The 21129-nt window shown below is 42.6% G+C and overlaps 1 protein-coding gene across 1 annotated transcript in view; it reads left to right on the plus strand.

Annotated features, from left to right (window-relative positions):
- The first annotated feature begins 5963 nt into the window (after positions 1-5963).
- Positions 5964-21129, plus strand: part of LOC118371090 (ecto-NOX disulfide-thiol exchanger 2-like) — a 364051-nt gene continuing 348885 nt past the window's right edge. The window contains exon 1 of the mRNA XM_052512575.1: positions 5964-6164. Coding sequence (XP_052368535.1) covers positions 6143-6164 — 22 coding nt within the window. The 5' untranslated portion in view covers positions 5964-6142. The remainder of the gene's footprint in view (positions 6165-21129) is intronic.

Here is a 21129-nt window from a genome sequence, read left to right on the forward strand (position 1 = left end):
TAGCAGTGAAAGTTGACATTACATTTCCGAAAGACATTACCAAGAGGTAGAATATATAGTGAAAATAATAATGGTCCTAAAACAGAACCTTGAGGAACAATGACATTTACAATTGATGTGTCAGAGGATAAACCATCCACAGAGACTAACATATCTTTCTGACAGATAAGATCTAAACCAGGCAAGAACTTGTCCATGTAGACCAATTAGGGTTTCAAATCTCTCCAAAAGAATGTGGTGATCGATGGTGTCAGAAGCGGCACTAATGTCTAAGAGCACAAGGACAGATGCAGAGTCTTGGCCTGATGCCATGAAAAGGTTACTTTTACCACCTTCACGAGTGCAGTCTCAGTACTATGATGGAAAGTAGTGATTTGCTGCACAATAGCAACTTACACAACAGAGAGAAATGGGAGATTCTATATAGGCCGGGTCAAGGTTTAGCTTTTTCAGGAGAGGCTTTATTACTGCCACTTTTAGTGAGTTTGGTACACATCCGGAGGTTAGGGAGCTGTTTATTATGTTCAATATAGGAGGGCTAAGCATACAAAGTAGCTCTTTCAGTAGTTTAGTTGGAATAGGGTCCAGTCGAGAGATACAGGATTAAAAGACTTGAGTGTCAGCATTGATCCTAGGTCCTGGCAGTTCTGTGCAGACTAAGGACAACTGAGTTTTGGAGAAATACGCAGATTCAAAGAGGAGTCCGTAATTAGCTTCTAATGATCAGGATCTTTTCGTCAAAGAAGGAAAGCTGCTTTTTAGTTCGCTTTGCAACAGTATCAAAAATACATTCTGGATAGTTTTTAATTCTCCTCAATTAGGTTGGAAAAATAGGCTGACTGAGCAGCAGTGAGGGCTCTCCAACATTGTACGGTATTCCAGTTTGGTGGAGTACCATTTCTGTTCAAATTTTCTGGAAGCTTTCTTCAGGGCTCAGGTTTTTTCAGTATTCCAGGGAGCTTATTTCTTGAGACAAATGTTTTTTGTTTTTAGAGGTGCGACTGTATCTAAGGTATTATGCAATGTTACATTTAGAACCTCATTTACAGTTGAAGTTGGAAGTTTACATACACCTTAGCCAAATAAATTTAAACTCAGTTTTTCGCAATTCCTGTCATTTAATCATAGTAACAATTTCCTGTCTTAGGTCAGTTAGGATCACCACTTAATGTTAAGAATGTAAAATGTCAGAATAATAGTAGAATTTCTTCAGCTTTTATTTCTTTCATCACATTCCCAATGGGTCAGAAGTTTACATACACTAAATTAGTATTTGGTAGCATTGCCTTTTAGAATACGTGGACAACTACAAATACCTAGGTGTCTGGTTAGACTGTAAACTCTCCTTCCAGGCCCACATCAAACATCTCCAATCCAAAGTTAAATCTAGAATTGGCTTCCTATTTCGCAACAAAGCATCCTTCACTCATGCTGCCAAACATACCCTTGTAAAACTGACCATCCTACCAATCCTTGACTTTGGCGATGTCATTTACAAAATAGTCTCCAATACCCTACTCAACAAATTGGATGCAGTCTATCACAGTGCAATCCGTTTTGTCACCAAAGCCCCATATACTACCAACCATTGCGACCTGTACGCTCTCCTGTACGCTCTCGTTGGCTGGCCCTCGCTTCATACTTGTCGCCAAATCCACTGGCTCCATGTCATCTACAAGACCCTGCTAGGTAAAGTCCCCCCTTATCTCAGCTCGCTGGTCACAATAGCATCACTCACCTGTAGCACGCGCTCCAGCAGGAGCTCTTTGGTCACCCTCAAAAGCAATTATTTCTTTGGCCGCCTCTCCTTCCAGTTCTCTGCTGCCAATGACTGGAACAAACTACAAAAACCTCTGAAATTGGAAACACTTATCTCCCTCACTAGCTTTAAGCACCAACTGTCAGAGCAGCTCACAGATTACTGCACCTGTACATAGCCCACCTATAATTTAGCCCAAACAACTACCTCTTTCCTTACTGTATTTATTTTATTCATTTATTTTGCTCCTTTGCACCCCATTATTTTTATTTCTACTTTGCACATTCTTCCACTGCAAATCTACCATTCCAGTGTTTTACTTGCTATATTGTATTTACTTTGCCACCATATGGCCTTTTTTTGCCTTTACCTCCCTTATCTCACCTCACTTGCTCACATCGTATATAGACTTGTTTATGCTGTATTATTGACTGTATGTTTGTTTTACTCCATGTGCAACTCTGTGTCGTTGTATGTGTCGAAATGCTTTGCTTTATCTTGGCCAGGTCGCAATTGTAAATGAGAACTTGTTCTCAACTTGCCTACCTGGTTAAATAAAGGTGAAAAAAAAATACAATTGTGGGGGAGTCCCAGAAAGAGGGTTGGATATCTACAAATTATATATTTTGGGAAGGGCAGAAAACAGTTTTTAACCAGCGATGCGAGTCTGCTTTAGAGCTCATCACTCCCCCTAACCGGGAGGAGGCCAGAGACATTTTCTCGATGCCAACACGTCTTTCTAGCTAAATTACACACTGAAATTATGTTGGGCTTGGTGACCTCTGACTTTTTCATCCTAACATCGTCAGAGCTGCTAACTCTCACGCATTGGCTTTGAGACACACGCATTTGACCCTATTATCGCGGCTCTCGTCTTATATCTCACGCACTGTCAGCGCATTAACCTTTCAACTGTCCTTCAAATCTTTTTGAAATCAGAGCATCTGCCCCTGCAATTTAACATCATGAGCTGAACCTCTATCATTGTCCTGTCACAGCATTGTCAACCGTGGAACATTTAAGCTATTGTTCTAGTTCTATAAAAGATCAAGGGGATTGGTGCGCGTTTTAGAAAAGCCCCTCAAGATTAGAGTGGGGCTGAATGGAGAGAACATTCTCCACTGAGTTTATAAAACTGTAAAAAGAGCAGCACAGTAGTGCTGTTTTACAGTATTTACAATGTTGTCAACTAAATTAGGTTGCTGTTACTCCCGTCCGTATTATTGCAGAAGGCAGTCTTTTGACAGCATGTACTAAAGTCGATTTAATCCACTCGTTTGGTGATTGGCATTTAGCCTGTGACAAAGAAAAGGCAGCAAACTGTTCTACAGTACCTCACAACTCGTAAACACATCATATTTTGTCTAAGTAGAGTAAAATGATGGCAAGAATCTTCAATTAGTAGGCATAAACCACCGGAATATTGATATTCAGTAAATGTTTCTTGAAGGTTGGGTGATCTTGAGAAATGAACTATTGTAACAATAATATTTTCAAACACCCAGCTCTTGGGAAACATAGATATGGGGTGGACAAAGCCTCCTGGAGAGCAAGCAGGATTTTCTTCCATACCTATTTTAAAGAGAGAGTTCATCCAAATGACAAAATACAAAATGTTTGTGTCCTTACCTTGAAAGCAGTCTATGGACAAGCAGACTGTCATCAACCATTAATATGAACTTTTCCTGTGCAGAGCCTTGTAGTGGTAACAACCCCCAGCACGTGTCTCATACAACTTTCCACCTGAGAACAGGGATCAATCCCTGCTTCTAACATTCTCACTGTTTCTAGAATTTGCCTGTCTCCCTATCTCATTTCGTTACTGTCTGAATAAAGTGTCAAACCACCTAAACAATACGTGAACTTTTTTTTTGCATACTTTACATTTCACACCCCAAAAGTTGCAGAATTTTCAGTGTTTATTTGATATATTCAAATCATCCTGATTATACCTCATTTTCCACCCTGGTCATAGGCCTAAGCCATGTCAAAATACATAAGAAGGACATTTGCCTTAAAACATTCAAATCTTCTTTGGGGAGGACTCCAGTCTAGGGATTGTGCCATCGGGAAATAAAATTCACATAGCAAATCTCACTCAAAGCTTTCTTCAAAAGTTGGCAGCCTTGACTCGTACCTGTATTTACTGGTGGCACAGATGCTGTATCATCCTTTCCTACACTTGCGTAACGATTGTGTCTGAAGCCAAGCTTGCAACTCGGCTATCCTCACCATAAGGAGATAGTTCTCCTGTATATTAAGAGTACAGCGACTGCAATGAGAGGGCATAATGTTACTCAGCTTTCTTGCAGGTCTATGTCCAGATAAAGCATCTGAGGTGAAAAAGTTTAATTAAAAAAGTTGTGTGAGGACAAAACTAAGACCTTGGTCAACTTGTTTAAATACAGTTTGATTAAATAGTTATTAAGAGTGAAGTGGAAACGTATAGCAGGAACAACGGCTCAGCTGCGAAGTGGTAGGCTGCACAAGCTCACAGAATGGAACCGCCGAGTGCTGAGGTGCGTAAGCGAGTAAAAATCGTCTGTTCTTGGTAGCAACACTCACTAACGAGTTTCAAACTGCTTCTGGAAGCAACGTCAGCACAATAACTGTTTGTCTGGAGCTTCATGAAATGGGTTTCTATGGCCGAGCAGCTGCACACCAGCCTAAGATCACCATGTGCAATGCCAAGTGTTGGCTGGATTGATGTAAAGCTCGCCACCATTGGACTCGGGAGGAGTGGAAACGCGTTCTTTGGAGTGATGAATCACACCATCTGGCAGTCCGACGGACAAATCTGGGTTTGGCAGATGCCAGGAGAACGCTACCTGCCCGAATGCATAGGCCCTTTCCTGTTTCAGCATGACAATGCCCCCGCGCACAAAGCGAGGTCCATACAGAAATGGTTTGTTGAGATCGGTGTGGAAGAACTTGACTTGCCCACACAGAGCCCTGACCTCAACTCCATCGAACACCTTTGGGAACTCAGAGATGTTGACCAATTAACATGTTAAATCATACTCTATCTCTGGTCCTTATTAAGATCATCGTTATCTTTCCGCCATGACACATTCCACAGGTTCCTCATACGCAACGTCAAACCACTCGTGTCATGACGGAAAAGGTCACATCTGGAACTCTGATACCTTCACTCCCCCCTACGTCCGGTCCATCCTACATCACTGATGTTTTTTAATGGTTTTACTCTGAGGGGAACAGAGGGTGGGTGTATGGGAGCATGAGTTGTTGATTCCACTCTACGTACAGATGAGAATAGCATTCACCGACATACTAAAGAGGTCTGGCTTCTTCTTGAAATGGTAAACTAGATTGCAATGGACTTGAAAAGGGTCAAATGTACTAATTTCCTTTAGTCTACTTCATTTTTGTTACTGAGAAAAAAGATTGTCAGGCCCAAGGTTAAATCATCACACCAGACTGATCACAGTCTCTGCTTGCTTACAGTAAGAGTGTGCATTATTTATTAGGCCTTGAGTTCTGCACTGGGAGAGGCTCACAGTTAGTGTGCCTGTGTGTAAAGTCGATATGAACATCACCCTCAATGACACATGACCTAACTCTGTGTGCTAACAGTGGTGCCCACAGCTGGCACTCCAAGGAACTGTGGCTCACTTCCCAAGGTTGAAGACGGATCATTACTTGCTTCATTGTACTGTAGGCCTACTTCAGGAGATAATGTTCTCTGCATAATCAATAGTTATATTTTTTATGCCATGAACTAACAGACAGACAGACAGACAGAAAGACACACAAAATTCAGTTGGAATCAGCCACAAGTATGTACATTAGCCTACACAACCTGCCATAGCCTATAACACATATACTACATACTTTAGATATGGACAGGCAGCCTAATGGACGGGCAGACTAACTAGATTAAACTGACACTTGCTATGTTTACAGTGCTTTTTTCAAGTAGCATATTATAATATTCAGTGAAAGAGGCTTGCCAACAGATCTATTCCGATCATCATCTATAATGATTAGGATGACAATGATGAACCATGGGCCGTTCGCATTTGTGGAGACCGACAAATAACTTGTCAGCGGCGGTAGGCTACTAGGAGGAAGCAGGCAGTACGTGTGCAAATCACTGTTGCGCGTAATCTCATACTCGCCTGCTAATTTTAACTGGAAGTATTTTGTGTACTATTGTGAACGTCTATGTATCCAGGCATTTCATCGTGTATGCAAACATTACAGAGCTAAAAAAGCATCCTCCACTCTCTTTATCCACTGCAGCCCATTCTGCATGCGGAGCAGATCGGGTGTGGAAATTGTATCCTTCGCTCAATCCAAGGAATATATTTTGAATATACGTGATACAGCAGCCGGAGGGAGTTCACTATCTGGACTGGAACAATGTTTCTCTTGCAGTATACAGGTATGTTAAAATGTACGCTTATTCCGTCCCTCAATAGGCTACATTAACCTATATATCGCTGACTCTGTACTGTTGTAGGTAGCGAGAGCGCACTCCGTTCCATTAACGTTGGTTCTGCATGACTCTCGGAATGAATGATAGTAAAACAATGACGATTTTAGAATAGAGTCGTGTTACTTATTTGTTGACATCATACGTTCAGTAATAATAACTGAAATAGCCTACACCACGATAAGAGTGACGGAAGCAAGAAGACCGCGTGCGCAAATGTGCTAGCAGTCGTTCCCGGGGGTTGACAGGGTTTTCTGGTCTATGGTTTGCTGAGACGCTTGGACACAACCCATATATATCCCATTCCATTTATCCCTATCGCAAATTATGGATGTAGATTGAATTGTGAAATGCCCATATATAGCTGAAACAGAACAACTACTAGTATGCACCAGAGCACACCTGACAAGCGAAAGTCTGGGGCTGGCGCGTCATCCTAACCGCTTGCATTTGTCTTAATTAAATAACCTTCTTGAACTTTTATTGAATCTGGCCTCGCACTTGGCATTTCTCACATGTCGTGTCTTTTTTCTATCATGACAAGTAAATTGGACGACCACCAGCCACAATGTTCACCAAGCTACATGTAACTGCCAAACTAATGGAAACACTTAAGTAAATGCCTAGCTGGCAATGAGGAATCGGCCCAGAAGCGGCCCGGAACTGTTTGAATCGTTGGAGAAACTGGTTTGGACTCGGTTGGAATCAAAATGAATGACTGCCCAGAATCGGCCCAAGTACATCGGGTCCATTTCTGTAGAAGCGGCTGGATGCACATTTTAATAAATGGATACAAAATTACCCGATTTAGTCATTTCAAATATTACTATTATACATTTTATACATACAAATTATACCCATCCACAAAAAAAACATTTTGTCTCAGCGGAAACACCATACATCTGGTGTTAGCGTGTCAACGTGCAAGCGCCTAGCCTGCCACAGAAGTCGCTACAGCGCGATGGGACAAGGACATCTCGGCTGGCAAAACCCTCCCCTAACTAGGACTACACCGGGCGATTGTGCTTTGCCTCATGGTTCTCCCGGGTGCAGTCGGCACGGGTCTCGAACCAGCATCTGTAGAGACGCAGTTTGCACTGTCATGCAGTGTCTTTGACCGCTGGGAAGTTCCATCCATATAGTTTTTAATGTTTATCAATTGCTTTTTACAAAGTATCAAAATACTAAAATACTACACTGGACTTTTAAAGAATTTCATTTAAATGTTAATTGTATTTTTTGATCACAGAAACAATGAGGGAAATATGGAAAAATAAATAAATAATACAATGTTAATTATATAAAGAAGCCTGTGTAATCATCTGCCAGAGAGTAACCCCAATCGGCCCGAACCCCAAGTAATACATTTGGGCCAGATAATCAACACAAGCTCAATTCCCGCATCCTAGCCATAAGTAATACTGCCGAAAGTGGCCCAGACTCTGGCCACATGACTTCGGCCGAGTCTGACTCTCAGCCGAGTGCCCCGACTCTCAGACTGAATTGGCCCAGATCCACTGTGTTAGCTGGGTGAGGGATACAAAGTATATTGTTCCTGATCCATTGTTCCTGAGCTAATTCAGCACTTAACATCCGATCATGCTTAAGGTCATGAATACAAAGGCTGGCAGGCCATTATTTTAGCTACCATGGTTATGCCTCCATATGACGACAGTGCCCTCATCCACAGGGCAGAGTGGTCACTGGATGGTTTGATGAGCATGTAAACCATATGCCATGGCCATCTCAGTAACCAGAGCTCAACCCAATTGAACACTTATGGTAGATTCTGGATGGGCGCCTGAGACAGCGTTTTCCACCACCATCAACAAAACATCAAATCAATTTTTTTTGTGGAAGAATGGTGCCGCATCCCTACAGAAGGTTAAGAGTTCACCGACTACCATAGACAAGCTCAGGCTCCCTGCCTTTTTCATTACACTATGATCAGAGCCGGCTGCATACAATGATCAGCTAGGGGAGTCTGAAAATACACCCCCCTCCACCTTGTAGGCCTACCCAGTATTGGATGATTGGCTTGACAATCTCCAAATGTAATTCAACTTGTTGGGGTTTTGTAACAGATGTCGCTTTCCATTCATCAAATGACCGCTGCACAGTTTGGATGCTGGAATTATATTTTTGATGAATGTGCACAGGTAGCCTACAGGAGACATTTGAAGTAGCCTAATAAGATTCAAATGTGACTGGTTGTGTTTATGCCACACAGTAAAGGTAATACTTAAGAGTTAAATGATATTATTATTATTTAGGCTGTATTGAAGTGTTAGGTTCTTTTATATGCCATTTATCAGACGCTTTTATCCAAAGCGACTTACAGTCATGTGTGCATACATTCTACGTATGGGTGGTCCCGGGGATCGAACCCACTACCCTGGCGTTACAAGCGCCATGCTCTACCAACTGAGCTACAGAAGGACCAGGTTCTTGGTGGCGAGGAATAGCTGCTCGGATTGGAGAGGAGGCAGAGTGTGTGTTAAGCTTTCCTGATTATCACGACCGACCAAACTCAGTTCATCTTTAACCGATGAGGAGATGGCACGTGGGTATCTGCTTCTATAAACCAATGAGATGGGAGAGGCAGGACTTGCACCGCTTTCAGTCTCACAAATATAACTGACTTCTATTTTAGCCCATGGCAATGAAGACGCTTGTTGGCGCGCACAAGCGGTGTGGGTGCAATAATTGAATAACATGCATGTTTACATTTATTTTGCAACACTTGTGCACGCGGTCAGCATGTTAGACCACTGTGCCACTCGGGAGCCCAGGTAAGCATAGGCCAGAGGTGGGACCAAGTCATTGTTTTACAAGTCACAGGTAAGACTCAAGTCCCATGTCAAGTCCCAAGTCAAGACAGGCAAGTCCGAGTCAAGACCGACAAGTCCCAAGTCAAGTCTCAAGTCCTAAACTTTGGGTTTTGAGTCCTAAATAAGTCATAGTGTGCTCTTCACCAACTTTAATACCATTTAATATTTTTAACAACGGTAAGATTTAGTATATTAAATTTACGCAAATCATGAATGCTTTTAAAAATAAATATATTTAATTTCCAAATAAACTTTATATTTCCATGTAAATACATGGGCAGCCATGAGAAAGACACATCAATATGGCAACAAAAACAACATATTGTAGTGCTCTCTCTCTGTCTCTCCAGATATACTCTAGACACCTAAAACAATCCTGCTATAAAGTTACAATCCTTTATTAAAAGGTACATCAAAACAACTGCTACTAAACTTCAAGTAGGCCTACAATGTGTGAGAAAAATATATCCCAAAGATGGGAGGTAAAACCTGAACATGGAGACTGTGTGTGTGTGTTAGTGTGTCTGTAATGCATAAACAGTTTCATTTCTTCTCTTATCTCAGTGCCCTATGATGCATTACATTTGCAAAGACCAAATTCCATAAAAGTCTGTCAGTCATTTGTGCACGATGAGGCCACAGTATGATGCCACCATGGCTGAAGACACGCTCCACCGGAGCACTGGAGGCACTGCCATGACCCTGATGGCCACTCGAGACAGTGAAGGAAGAGCCTTTATGTTAATTGCCCAGAACAAGAGGGCATTTTGTCCTTTGCCTATGTCAAGGTAGTGACTTAGCTGTAGTGCTGGAGTGGTCTCAACAACTTTCTTCTGTCTCTTACAGTATGCTGCAAACAGCCCTTCTTCTTGTCCAAGTCTATGGTCCTCTCGCTCTTTCCTAATCATCAGCTTGCTCAGTCCCTGCAGCATCTTGCAGAATCAATTCTGGAAAAACATTGGCAAAAGCATAGCAGAAACAAAAAGGCCGGTATAAGAGTATTGGTGATGCAGTGGATTAAACTGAAAAATGATTATTGTTTCAGTCAATTGGATCAAATTACGAGAAAAACTTACATTAAACTCAATATTTACCTTTCACTCTTTGTGCCACCTCCTCCTTGACCAGCACATGTTGCTCCACACACATTCGAAGAAAAAGTTGGATCCAAGGCAGCTGCTTTGAGGTAGACTGGATCTGAAAAGGGGGCAGTGATTCCATCTTGTGTCCTGGACATTTTCACATTGATGAAGATTCCAAGAAATAGTGGTTAGAGCATTGGACTAGTAACTGGAAGGTTGCGAGTTCAAACCCCCGAGCTGACAAGGTACAAATCTGTCGTTCTGCCTCTGAACAGGCAGTTAACCCACTGTTCCTAGGCTGTCATTGAAAATAAGAATTTGTTCTTAACTGACTTGCCTGGTTAAATAAAGGTAAAATAAAAAAGTTTGTGAAAGAATGCCTAATCTACTTTGGAGAACTAGTAAATTGATTTTGTCAGACAGCTCTGCAGTAGGCTTAGGTAGGCAAGCTAAAAAGGATGACAAAAGACAGTGCAGTATGGGGAGTACATAATGTATAATAAAACATAATGTTCCTTATTTAATCTTTCACCGTTATTTAACCAGGGAGGCCAGTTTACAACTGCGACCTGACCAAGATAAAGCAAAGCAGTGTGACACAAACAACAAAACAGAGTTACACATGGAATAAACAAGCGTACAGTCAATAACACAATAGATAAAAAATAAAGTCTATATACAGTGTGTACAAATGGCGTGAGGTAAGGCAATAAATAGGCCATAGTAGCGAAGTAATTACAATTTAGCAAATTAACACTGGAGTGATAGATGTGCAGATGATGATGTGCAAGTAGAAATACTGGTGTGCAAAAGAGCAGAAAAGTAAATAAATACAATATGGGGATGAGGTAGGTAGATTGGATGGGCTATTTACAGATGGGCTATGTACAGCTGCAGCGATTGGTTAGATTAGTTAGTTAGTGCTATCCATGATCCTTGGGACGTCCCTACCCTAAACCATGACCCTAATCTTAACCCCTACCCTTACCCTAACCAAAACTCTTACCTAACCTTAACCCTAACCTTAACCCTTACCGTAACCATGTTAAATGTCAACTTCAATGGGGTGATGTCCGAGTTGGGATGACCCAAGGATTCCGTTTAGTCTTTTACGTGTAATTACCGTGGCAGCATACTCAGTCTTCAAATTAACATGCTTTCTCTGCTTCACTCTTGCACTCTGTCTCGGCTGTTGTCAAGTTTTTAGCCTCCGCTATTTCTGACCATATGGAATTTACTCAACATCTGTCACCTTTCAATTGTGGAAAGTGAAGAGTAATTGCAGAGTCGGCATGCAATCAGAGATGAGTGGAAAACCTTCAGTCATCAATTATGAAAGGAAAACATTTTTCAGACGGAGCAGCCTGTAGTCCAAACAACTTGAGATTTAATCAAATATGGCACTGTAGCCTACAAATAGGTTGTGACTTGTGAGCAGTTTTTTTGTCCTTCGCTATACTTGAGGTTTCCAGTCTTTCTTAAGGAATATCAATGGAATACCTGTAATTATAATGTATAAGAAAATTGTAAAAAAAATGACTTACCACATGATCTATCTTTTTAAATGTATGTGTACTTACATACTTGTAACAATGCTTATTTATTTTGCCCACATTGTTACCCAATTAGGATGACAGAAAAGCCTATAGGCAATAGGAAATAGCCTATTGCTTGCTCCCACCTCCTCCCGCGGCCTGCACATTGACTCGGTATTGGTACCCCCGTGTGTATAGCCATGTTATCGTTACTCATTGTGTATTTATTCCTTGTGTTAATATCTTTATTTCTATATATTATTTATCTTTCTTTAACTCTGCATTGTTGGGAAGGGCCCGTAAGTAAACATTTGACTGTTAGTCTACACCTGTTGTCTACGAAGCAGCTGACAAATAAAATGGGATTTTGATTTGTCTGAGTGAATCAAGGTTGATTAATCTAGTGAGCATCTGTCTGAGTGAATCAAGGTAGATTCATCTAGTGAGCCTCTGTCTGAGTGAATCAAGGTTGATTAATCTAGTGAGCATCTGTCTGAGTGAATCAAGGTTGATTAATCTAGTGAGCATCTGTCTGAGTGAATCAAGGTAGATTCATCTAGTGAGCCTCTGTCTGAGTGAATCAAGGTAGATTCATCTAGTGAGCATCTGTCTGAGTGAATCAAGGTAGATTCATCTAGTGAGCCTCTGTCTGAGTGAATCAAGGTTGATTAATCTATTGAGCATCTGTCAGAGTATATCAAGGTTGATTAATCTTGTGAGCATCTGTCTGAGTGAATAAAGGTTGATTCATCTTGTGAGCACCTGTCTGAGTGAATCAAGGTTAATTCATCTATTGAGTGTCTGTGAAATCAAATCAAAATCTAATTTTATTTGTCACATGCGCCGAGTACAACAAGAGTAGAACTTACTGTGAAATGCATACATACAAGCCCTTAACCAACAATGCAGTTTTAAGAAAATAACAGTTAAGAAAATATTAAATAACTAAATAAACGAAAGTAAAAAAATTAAATAACACAATAAAATAACAATAGCAAGGCTATATACAGGGTGTACCGGTACCGAGTCAATGTGCGGGAGTACAGGTTAGTCGAGGTAATTGAGGTAGGGTAAAAATGGGTAGCCATTTGATTAATTGTTCAGTAGTCTTATAGTTTGGGGGTAGAAGCTGTTAATGAGCCCTTTGGACCTAGTCTTGGCGCTCCGGTACCACTTGCTGTGCGATAGAAGACAGAACAGTCTATGACTTGGGGGGCTAGAGTCTTTGACACTGTCTAGTATACAGTGGTTCGTCCTTTAAAAGTTGCAGCGTACTGCAGCACAGCTTGCGTGGAGCCGCAGAATTCTATGGCAGGTTAATTAAGTGCCAACCACTGGTACCATTAATACAAGTTAGTGCTAGTTTTACCACCAGAAGACATTTTTGAGAAGCATTTGATAGCCTTCAATAGTGACAGTACTAGAGAAATTAAAACCTTTTTTTTAAGAACATAGTTTATGGGACTGATTTTAAGACATTTTGCATAAATTAATGGGCTATTATAATACTGTACATGGTGTGCAGGTCAGGATAACCAAAACATTTCTTTAAAGACTATCAGCAAGAATGTTTGTACTTATTTATTTTGATCCAAAGCCATGAACGAGTGAGTCACTCAGCTTTACGTAGTTGCCGCTATATGACTGTGCCATCAACTTGATAATATTTAACGATATTTTGGAGATAATTTATTTAAAAAAAAAAATGAAAGTGAGCGATTTGTAATCTGAATAAAAGCTCAAAATAATACTTGTAAAGACCAAAACATTTGTTTATGTTTTTAGAGGGAGAGAAACGCTGGGCCAATTGTGTGCCGCCCTATGGGACTCCCAATGACGGTCGGATGTGATACATAATAGTGGATACAGCTGGAGAACTGCAAGACAATTCCATTGTGTTCCACTCGGGAACCATGACCAATATGACCAATATATATTGTCCTGCTAATAACAGGGTTAATAATCAATCTATGAGAATATCCAAGAGGCTTTTATATAATTCTAAATTAATAATAATAATAATAATCGCTTTCTTTAAAAAAAATTACAATATTTTGGAGATTATTTAGTTTTCGAAGAATGTAACATGAGTGCGAAAAAGGCCATCTTGAACATGGGGTGAGACATTGTTACTAATTTGTAAATAAAGCCAGTTTGTTATTTAGAATGATCTATTTATGTTTTTAGAGGGAGAGATGGGTCTACCAGTCAAGGCATTGAACCAGCATCTGTAACAACACAGTTTGAACTGCTATGCAGTGTCTTAGACCATTGCGCCACTCAGGCACTGTCCAACTTGACTGGTCGGGAGTGGGCTTCACTACAACATTAAGAGCAAAATAATCCTAACAAAATAAGATAATAAAAACCTTAGTGTAACAACAGTTTTAGTAAGTAATACTGAAGTTGTGCACAAGTTTCTATTTCGGGTTATTTCGCCCATTCATTGTCAGTTAGAGACACAGTAGACCCAAAAGCATAATTAGTGCTGTAACTCCCCCTTGCGCTGGTCTGGAGCAATGAAGTGGTGACACAAGGTACTGTACTAAACCTAACATTACCTCTAAGTACCGCAGTATAATCACACAACCTTTAGTGGAGCAACCACTGTAGAGGTCCTGGACGGCAGTAAGCTTTGCGCTCTCCAGAGGGTAGTGAGGTCTGCACAACGCATCACCGGGGGCAAACTACCTGCCCTCCAGGACACCTACACCACCCGATGTTACAGGAAGGCCATAAAGATCATCAAGGACATCAACCACCCGAGCCACTGCCTGTTCACCCCGCTATCATCCAGAAGGCGAGGTCAGTACAGGTGCATCAAAGCTGGGACCGAGAGACTGAAAAACAGCTTCTATCTCAAGGCCATCAGACTGTTAAACAGCCACCACTAACATTGAGTGGCTGCTGCCAACACACTGGCACTGACACTGACTCAACTCCAGCCACTTTAATAATGGGAATTGATGGGAAATTATGTAAATATATCACTAGCCACTTTAAACAATGCTACCTTATATAATGTTACTTACCCTACATTATTCATCTCATATGCATACGTATATACTGTACTCTATATCATCGACTGCATCCTTATGTAATACATGTATCACTAGCCACTTTAACTATGCCACTTTGTTTACATACTCATCTCATATGTATATACTGTACTCAATACCATCTACTGTATCTTGCCTATGCTGCTCTGTACCATCACTCATTCATATATCCTTATGTACATATTCTTTATCCCCTTACACTGTGTATAAGACAGTAGTTTTGGAATTGTTAGTTAGATTACTTGTTGGTTATTACTGCATTGTCGGAACTAGAAGCACAAGCATTTCGCTACACTCGCATTAACATCTGCTAACCATGTGTATGTGACAAATAAAATTTGATTTGATTTGATGTACTGGGCCGTACGCACTATCCTCTGGAGCGCCTTACGGTTGGATGCCGATAAGTTGCCATACCAGGTGGTGATGCAACCAGTCAGGATGCTCTTGATGGTGGAGCTGTAGAACTTTTTGAGGATCTGGGGAGTCATTCTGAATCTTGTCATTCTCCCGAGGGGGAAAAACATTGTTGTGCCCTCTTCACGACTGTTTTGGTGTGTTTGGACCATGATAGTTTGTTGGTGATGTGGACACCAAGGAACTTAAAGCTCTCGACCCGCTCCACTACAGCCCGTCGATATGAATGGGGACGTGTTCGGCCCTCCTTTTCCTGTAGTCCACTATCAGATCCTTTGTCTTGCTCATGGTGAGGTAGAGGTTGTTGTCCTGGCACCACACTGCCAGGTCTCAGACCTCCTTCCTATAGGCTGTCTCATTGTTCTCGGTGATCAGGCCTACCACCGTGTCATCAGCAAACTTACTGACGTCTTGCATGGCCACGCAGTCGTGGGTGAACAGGTAGTACAGGAGGGGACTAAGCACGCACCCCTGAGGGGCCCTAGTGTTGAGGATCAGAGTGGCAGATCTGTTGTTGCCTACCCTTACCACCTGGGCGCGGCCCGTCAGGAAATCCAGGATCCAGTTGCAGAGGGAGGTGTTTTGTCCCCGGGTCCTTAGGTTAGTGATGAGCTTTGTGGGTGCTATGGTGTTGAACACTGAGCTGTAGTCAATGAACAGCATTTTCACATAGGTGTTCCTTTTGTCCAGGTGGGAAAGAGCAGTGTGGAGTGCAATTGAGATTGAGTCATCAGTGGATCTGTTGGGGCGGCATGCGAATTGGAGTGGGTCTAGGGTTTCTGTGTGATGGTGTTGATGTGACCAGCCTTTCAAAGCACTTCATGGCTACAGACGTGAGTGCTATGGGGTGGTAGTCATTTAGTCAGGTTACCTTAGTGTTCTTGGGCACAGGGACTATGGTGGTCTGCTTGAAACATGTAGGTATTACAGACTTGGTCAGGGAGAGGTCCAAAATGTCAGTGAAGACACTTGCCAGTTTGTCCGTGCATGCCCTGAGTACACGTCCTGGTAATTCGTCTAGCCCCGTGGTCTTGTGAATGTTGACCTGTTTAAAGGTCTTAGTCGCATTGGCTATGGAGGGCATTGTCAAACAGTCATGCGGAACAGCTGGTGCTCTCATGCATGCTTCAATGTTGGTTGCCTCAAAGTGAGCATAAAAGGCATTTACTTCGTCTGGTAGGCTCGCGTCACTGGGCAACTCACGGCTGGTTTTCCCCTTGTAGTCCGTAATAGTTTGCAAGCACTGCCACATCCGACGAGCATCAGAGCCGGTGTGGTAGGATTCAATCTTAGTCCTGTATTGATGCTTTGCCTGTTTAATGGTTCGTCGGAGGGCATAGCAGGATTTCTTATATGCATCCAGATTATTGTCCCGCAACTTTTAAGCAGCATCTCTAGCCTTTAGCTCGGTATGAATGTTGCTTGTAATCCATTACTTCTGGTTGGGATATGTACGTTGTAATGGCTGTCGTCGGGAGAAAGAGAGGACCAAGGTGCAGCGTGGTAAGTATTCATTGTAATTTAATCAAGAATGAATACTGAAACAAAAAACAATACACGACAAACGAACAGTCCTGAACGGTGCAACAAAACACAGAAAATAAACACCCACGAAACACAGGTCGAAAAAGGCTACCTAAGTATGATTCAACTGACGTCACCTGCCTCTGATTGAGAACCATACTAGGCCAAACACAGAAACCAATATAGAAAAACAAACAGACTGCCCACCCCAACTCACGCGCTGACCATACTAAAACAAAGACAAAACAAAGGAACTAAGGTCAGAATGTGATATACGTATGGTCACTGTGGGGACGATGTCATCGATGCACCTATTGATGAAGCCGGTGACTGAGGTGGTATACTCTTCAATGTCATCGGATGAATCCTGGAGCATATTTCAGTCTGTGCTAGCAAAACAGTCCTGTAGTTTAGCATCCGCTTCATCCGACCACTTTTGTATTGAGCGAGTCACTGGTACTTCCTGCTTTAGTTTTTGCTTGAGTGAATCAAGGTTGATTCATCTTGTAAGCAATCAAGGTTGATTGCTCCCTCTGAACACGATGAAGAAAAGGTCCACCATGTACTCTGACAGCCGTTTACCTTCATACTGTACAGCTCCCCAATGATCAATGGGGAGGGCATCTGTAGATTCCTCATAATGGAAGGAGAGAAAGAGAGGGAGCCATATGAATTTGAGGAGCAATGAGAACGAGAGTGCTGCAGAGAGACGGAGCGTGTTTCAGAAAGATCTTTCTGATTTGAGTTCACTGTGGCCCCAGGATAATGTTGCTGTGGAATACATGGGGAAGACGGAATGCAGAGAGAAACATTGCAAAATATGAGGAGATATGGCAGCTTCGGGAAATTGTCCTTTTTTAATGTGGAGACTGAGGTTCAAATTTGCTAACAATTCAGCAGAAAGTGTACTTGTTGTAGTCATGGCTTTAGGGAAAAGAGAATCAGCATATTGAAATATGAGTCAGAGATAAAGAAAGCTCTTTCTCTGTGGATACCTCTAGCAGTGTGTGGGAACAGGGGTTTCAGGGGTGTACACTGCTGAAGGGGTGTAAAGCACATATCTGCTAACCTTGTTATGGTTCCTTCAGGAGGGCTTAGAGGCCCCAAAAAGAGATGGGCTCTTTCAGGGTTACTGAAATCCCAGATACTGAGTTGCTATAGATACAAGCCTCATTCCCTGTCATATTTGTGGCTACTGGCTATTTGCTAGTTTTTGCCGCCATGTTGTAGAGAGAGTAGTAGGATTAATGGTCTTGCCCCACTGCAAGTAGTTCATTATGAACTCTAAGCTGTTCAAGCTACTCTATTTGGTCCCTTAGGAGTCTCTACCAGATGCATCTCAGAGACAGAGGTGGGTTTCCACTCTAGAAAGAACCCCCCGCTCTACTCTACTCAAATCAAAATCAAATCACATTTTATTGGTCACATACACATATTTAGCAGATGTTATTGCAGGTGTAGCTGAAATGCTTCCTAGCTCCAACAGTACAGTAGGACCTAACAATTCACAACAATACACACAGATCTAAAAGTAAAAAAATGGAATTAAGAAATATATGTGACCAGTGATTCCATGTCTATGTACGGTTTGGGTTGAGTAACGGGGTGATAGCTGGCTAGTGATGGCTATTTAACATTCTGATGGCCTTGAGATAGAAGCTGTTTTTCAGTCTCGGTCACAGATTTTATGTACTAGTACTGACCTCGCCTTTTGGATGATAGCGGGGTGAACAGGCCGTGGCTCGGGTGGTTGATGTCCTTGATGATCTTTTTGGCCTTCCTGTGACATCGGGTGCTGTATGTGTCCTGGGGGGTAGGCAGTGTGCGTTGGGCAGACCGCACCACCCTCTGGAGAGCCTTGCGGTTGCGGGCTATGCAGTTGCCGTACCAGGTGATGATACAGGATGTTCTCAATTGTGCAACTGTAAAAGTTTGTGAGGATCTTAGGGGGCAATGCCGAATTTCTTCAGCCTCCTGAGGTTGAAGAGGCACTGTTGCGCCTACTTCACCACACTGTCTGTGTGGGTGAACCATTTCAGATGTACCCAGGGAACTTTAAGCTTTTCACCTTCTCGACTGCAGTCCCGTCGATGTGAATAGGGATACGCTCCCTGTGCTGTCTCCTGAAGTCCACGATCAGCTCCTTCATTTTGTTGACATTGAGGGAGAGGTTATTTTCCTGGCATCACTCCGCCAGAGCCCTCACCTCATGCCTTAGGCTGTCTCGTCATTGTTGGTAATCAGGCCTACTGCTGTTGTCGTCTGCAAACTTGATGATTGAGTTGGAGGCGTGTGTGGCCATGCAGTCATGGGTGAACAGGGAGAATAGGAAGGGGCTGAACACACACCCTTGTGGGGCCCCTGTGTTGAGGATCAGCGAAGTGGAGGTATTTTTCCTACCTTTACCACTTCGGGGTGGCCCGTCAGGAAGTCCAGGACCCAGTTGCACAAGGTGGGGTTCAGACTCTGAGGGCTCGGATTGGGATGCCGTCTGCGCTGGCAGCCTTCCGAGTGTTAAACCGATTAAATGTCTAACTCACGTCGGCCACGGAGAATGAAAGCCTCTGGTATGAGGGCCCGACATCCACAGGTGGGGGTTGTGCTTACAGCCCAACACCGTGCAGGACGTTTGGCAATTGCCAGAGAACACCAAGATTGGCAAATTTGCCACTGGCGCCCTGTGCTCTTCACAGATGAAAGCAGGTTCACACTGAGCACATGTGACAGACGTGACAGAGTCTGGAGACGCCGTGGAGAACGTTCTGCTGCTTGCAACATCCTCCAGCATGACCGGTTTGGCGGTGGGTCAGTCATGGTGTGGGGTGGCATTTCTTTTGGGGGGCCGCACAACCCTCAATGTGCTCGCCAGAGGCAGCCTGACTGCCATTAGGTACCGAGTTGAGATCCTCAGACCCCTTGTGAGACCATATGCTGGTGCGGTTGGCCCTGGGTTCCTCCTAATGCAAGACAATGCTAGACCTCATGTGGCTGGAGTGTGTCAGCAGTTCAATAGGAAGGCATTGATGCTATGGACTGGCCCGCCCGTTCCCCAGACCTGAATCCAATTGAGCACATCTGGGACATCATGTCTTGCTCCATCCACCAACGCCACGTTGCACCACAGACTGTCCAGGAGTTGGCGGATGCTTTAGTCCAGGTCTGGGAGGAGATCCCTCAGGAGACCATTCGCCACCTCATCAGGAGCATGCCCAGGCATTGTAGGGAGGTCATACAGGCACGTGGAGGCCACACACACTACTGAGCCTCATTTTGACTTGTTTTAAGGACATTACATCAAAGTTGGATCAGCCTGTAGTGTGGTTTTCCACATTAATTTTGAGTGTGACTCCAAATCCAGACCTCCATGGGTTGATAAATTTGATTTCCATTGATAATTTTTCTGTGATTTTGTCAGCACATTCAACTATGTAAAGAAAAAAGTATTTAATAAGAATATTTCACTCATTCAGATCTAGGATGTGTTATTTTAGTGTTCCCTTTATTTTTTTGAGCAGTGTATAATAATAAGAATGCTTTTCCGCTGTTTTTCTGTAACTGAGTTTCTTGTTTTCATACTGCTCTCCTCACGGTGGACAGGTATGCAGATTTTACACTTCTCCAGCTCTGTGGATTGACTAATTGAAAGATGTGGTATCCAGGGCTGAGGAACGATGTAACTGATCATTGCTAATGCAACAAACCCTGCTCTATCCCTGATAAGGAGACTCACTGTTTTGTGCCCTGCTGGGTAAGCGAGAACTATTTTTATGTTTGTTGTGTTTCATGTCGGAGGAGGCCATTTTACTATGTGATGAGAGTAGTTAGATATTCATCCTCTCTGCCAGTTTCAACTCCCAGTGGAAATGAGATGTAAATATGGAAACAATAAAAGTAAACAGAGGGAGTACATTCTATTTCAGCAGGTGCTGTTTAAATAGATGTTTTTTTCTGATTCAATGGATTGGAGCACCATCTAACTGGACATTGTTACAGTGTTCAGATAGCATCACAACCCTTCATGTACTTCCCACTACTGCTACTTTCAAAAGCCCCCAATGGACAAAACAAATGTGTGATGGTTTCAGTAATCCATTTTTCCCTTCAAAGTTCTTGTCTCTCTTGAGGGGTGCCAGGACATATATTGTTGTGGTGATATCAACCATTGAGCCCTTCCGAATCTTTTGAGCAGATGTTGTAGATTTTGTTGTAGTTACGTAATTAAGATTCTATCAATGCCTCACCAGTCTTGCTTAATCTGTTGGTTGCTGGTGTAATAGTTGTTTTACTTCCTTTGTTCCGATATCTGTGTCGGGTAGAAAACCCATCTGGGTCAGCCTGATTGTTCAGCCGTGTGGGCCAGGCTATTCCAGATAAGCGATTCAGGAGAGAACTGGGTTTTTGTGTAACTGGAATTGGTTCAGTTGAAGGGTGTGTAGGAGTGTGTGGCAGTCAGATCCCTGAGAGCA

Source organism: Oncorhynchus keta, chromosome 4 (genome assembly GCF_023373465.1).
Source record: "Oncorhynchus keta strain PuntledgeMale-10-30-2019 chromosome 4, Oket_V2, whole genome shotgun sequence".
In the NCBI taxonomy this organism is placed as follows: Eukaryota; Metazoa; Chordata; class Actinopteri; order Salmoniformes; family Salmonidae; genus Oncorhynchus; species Oncorhynchus keta.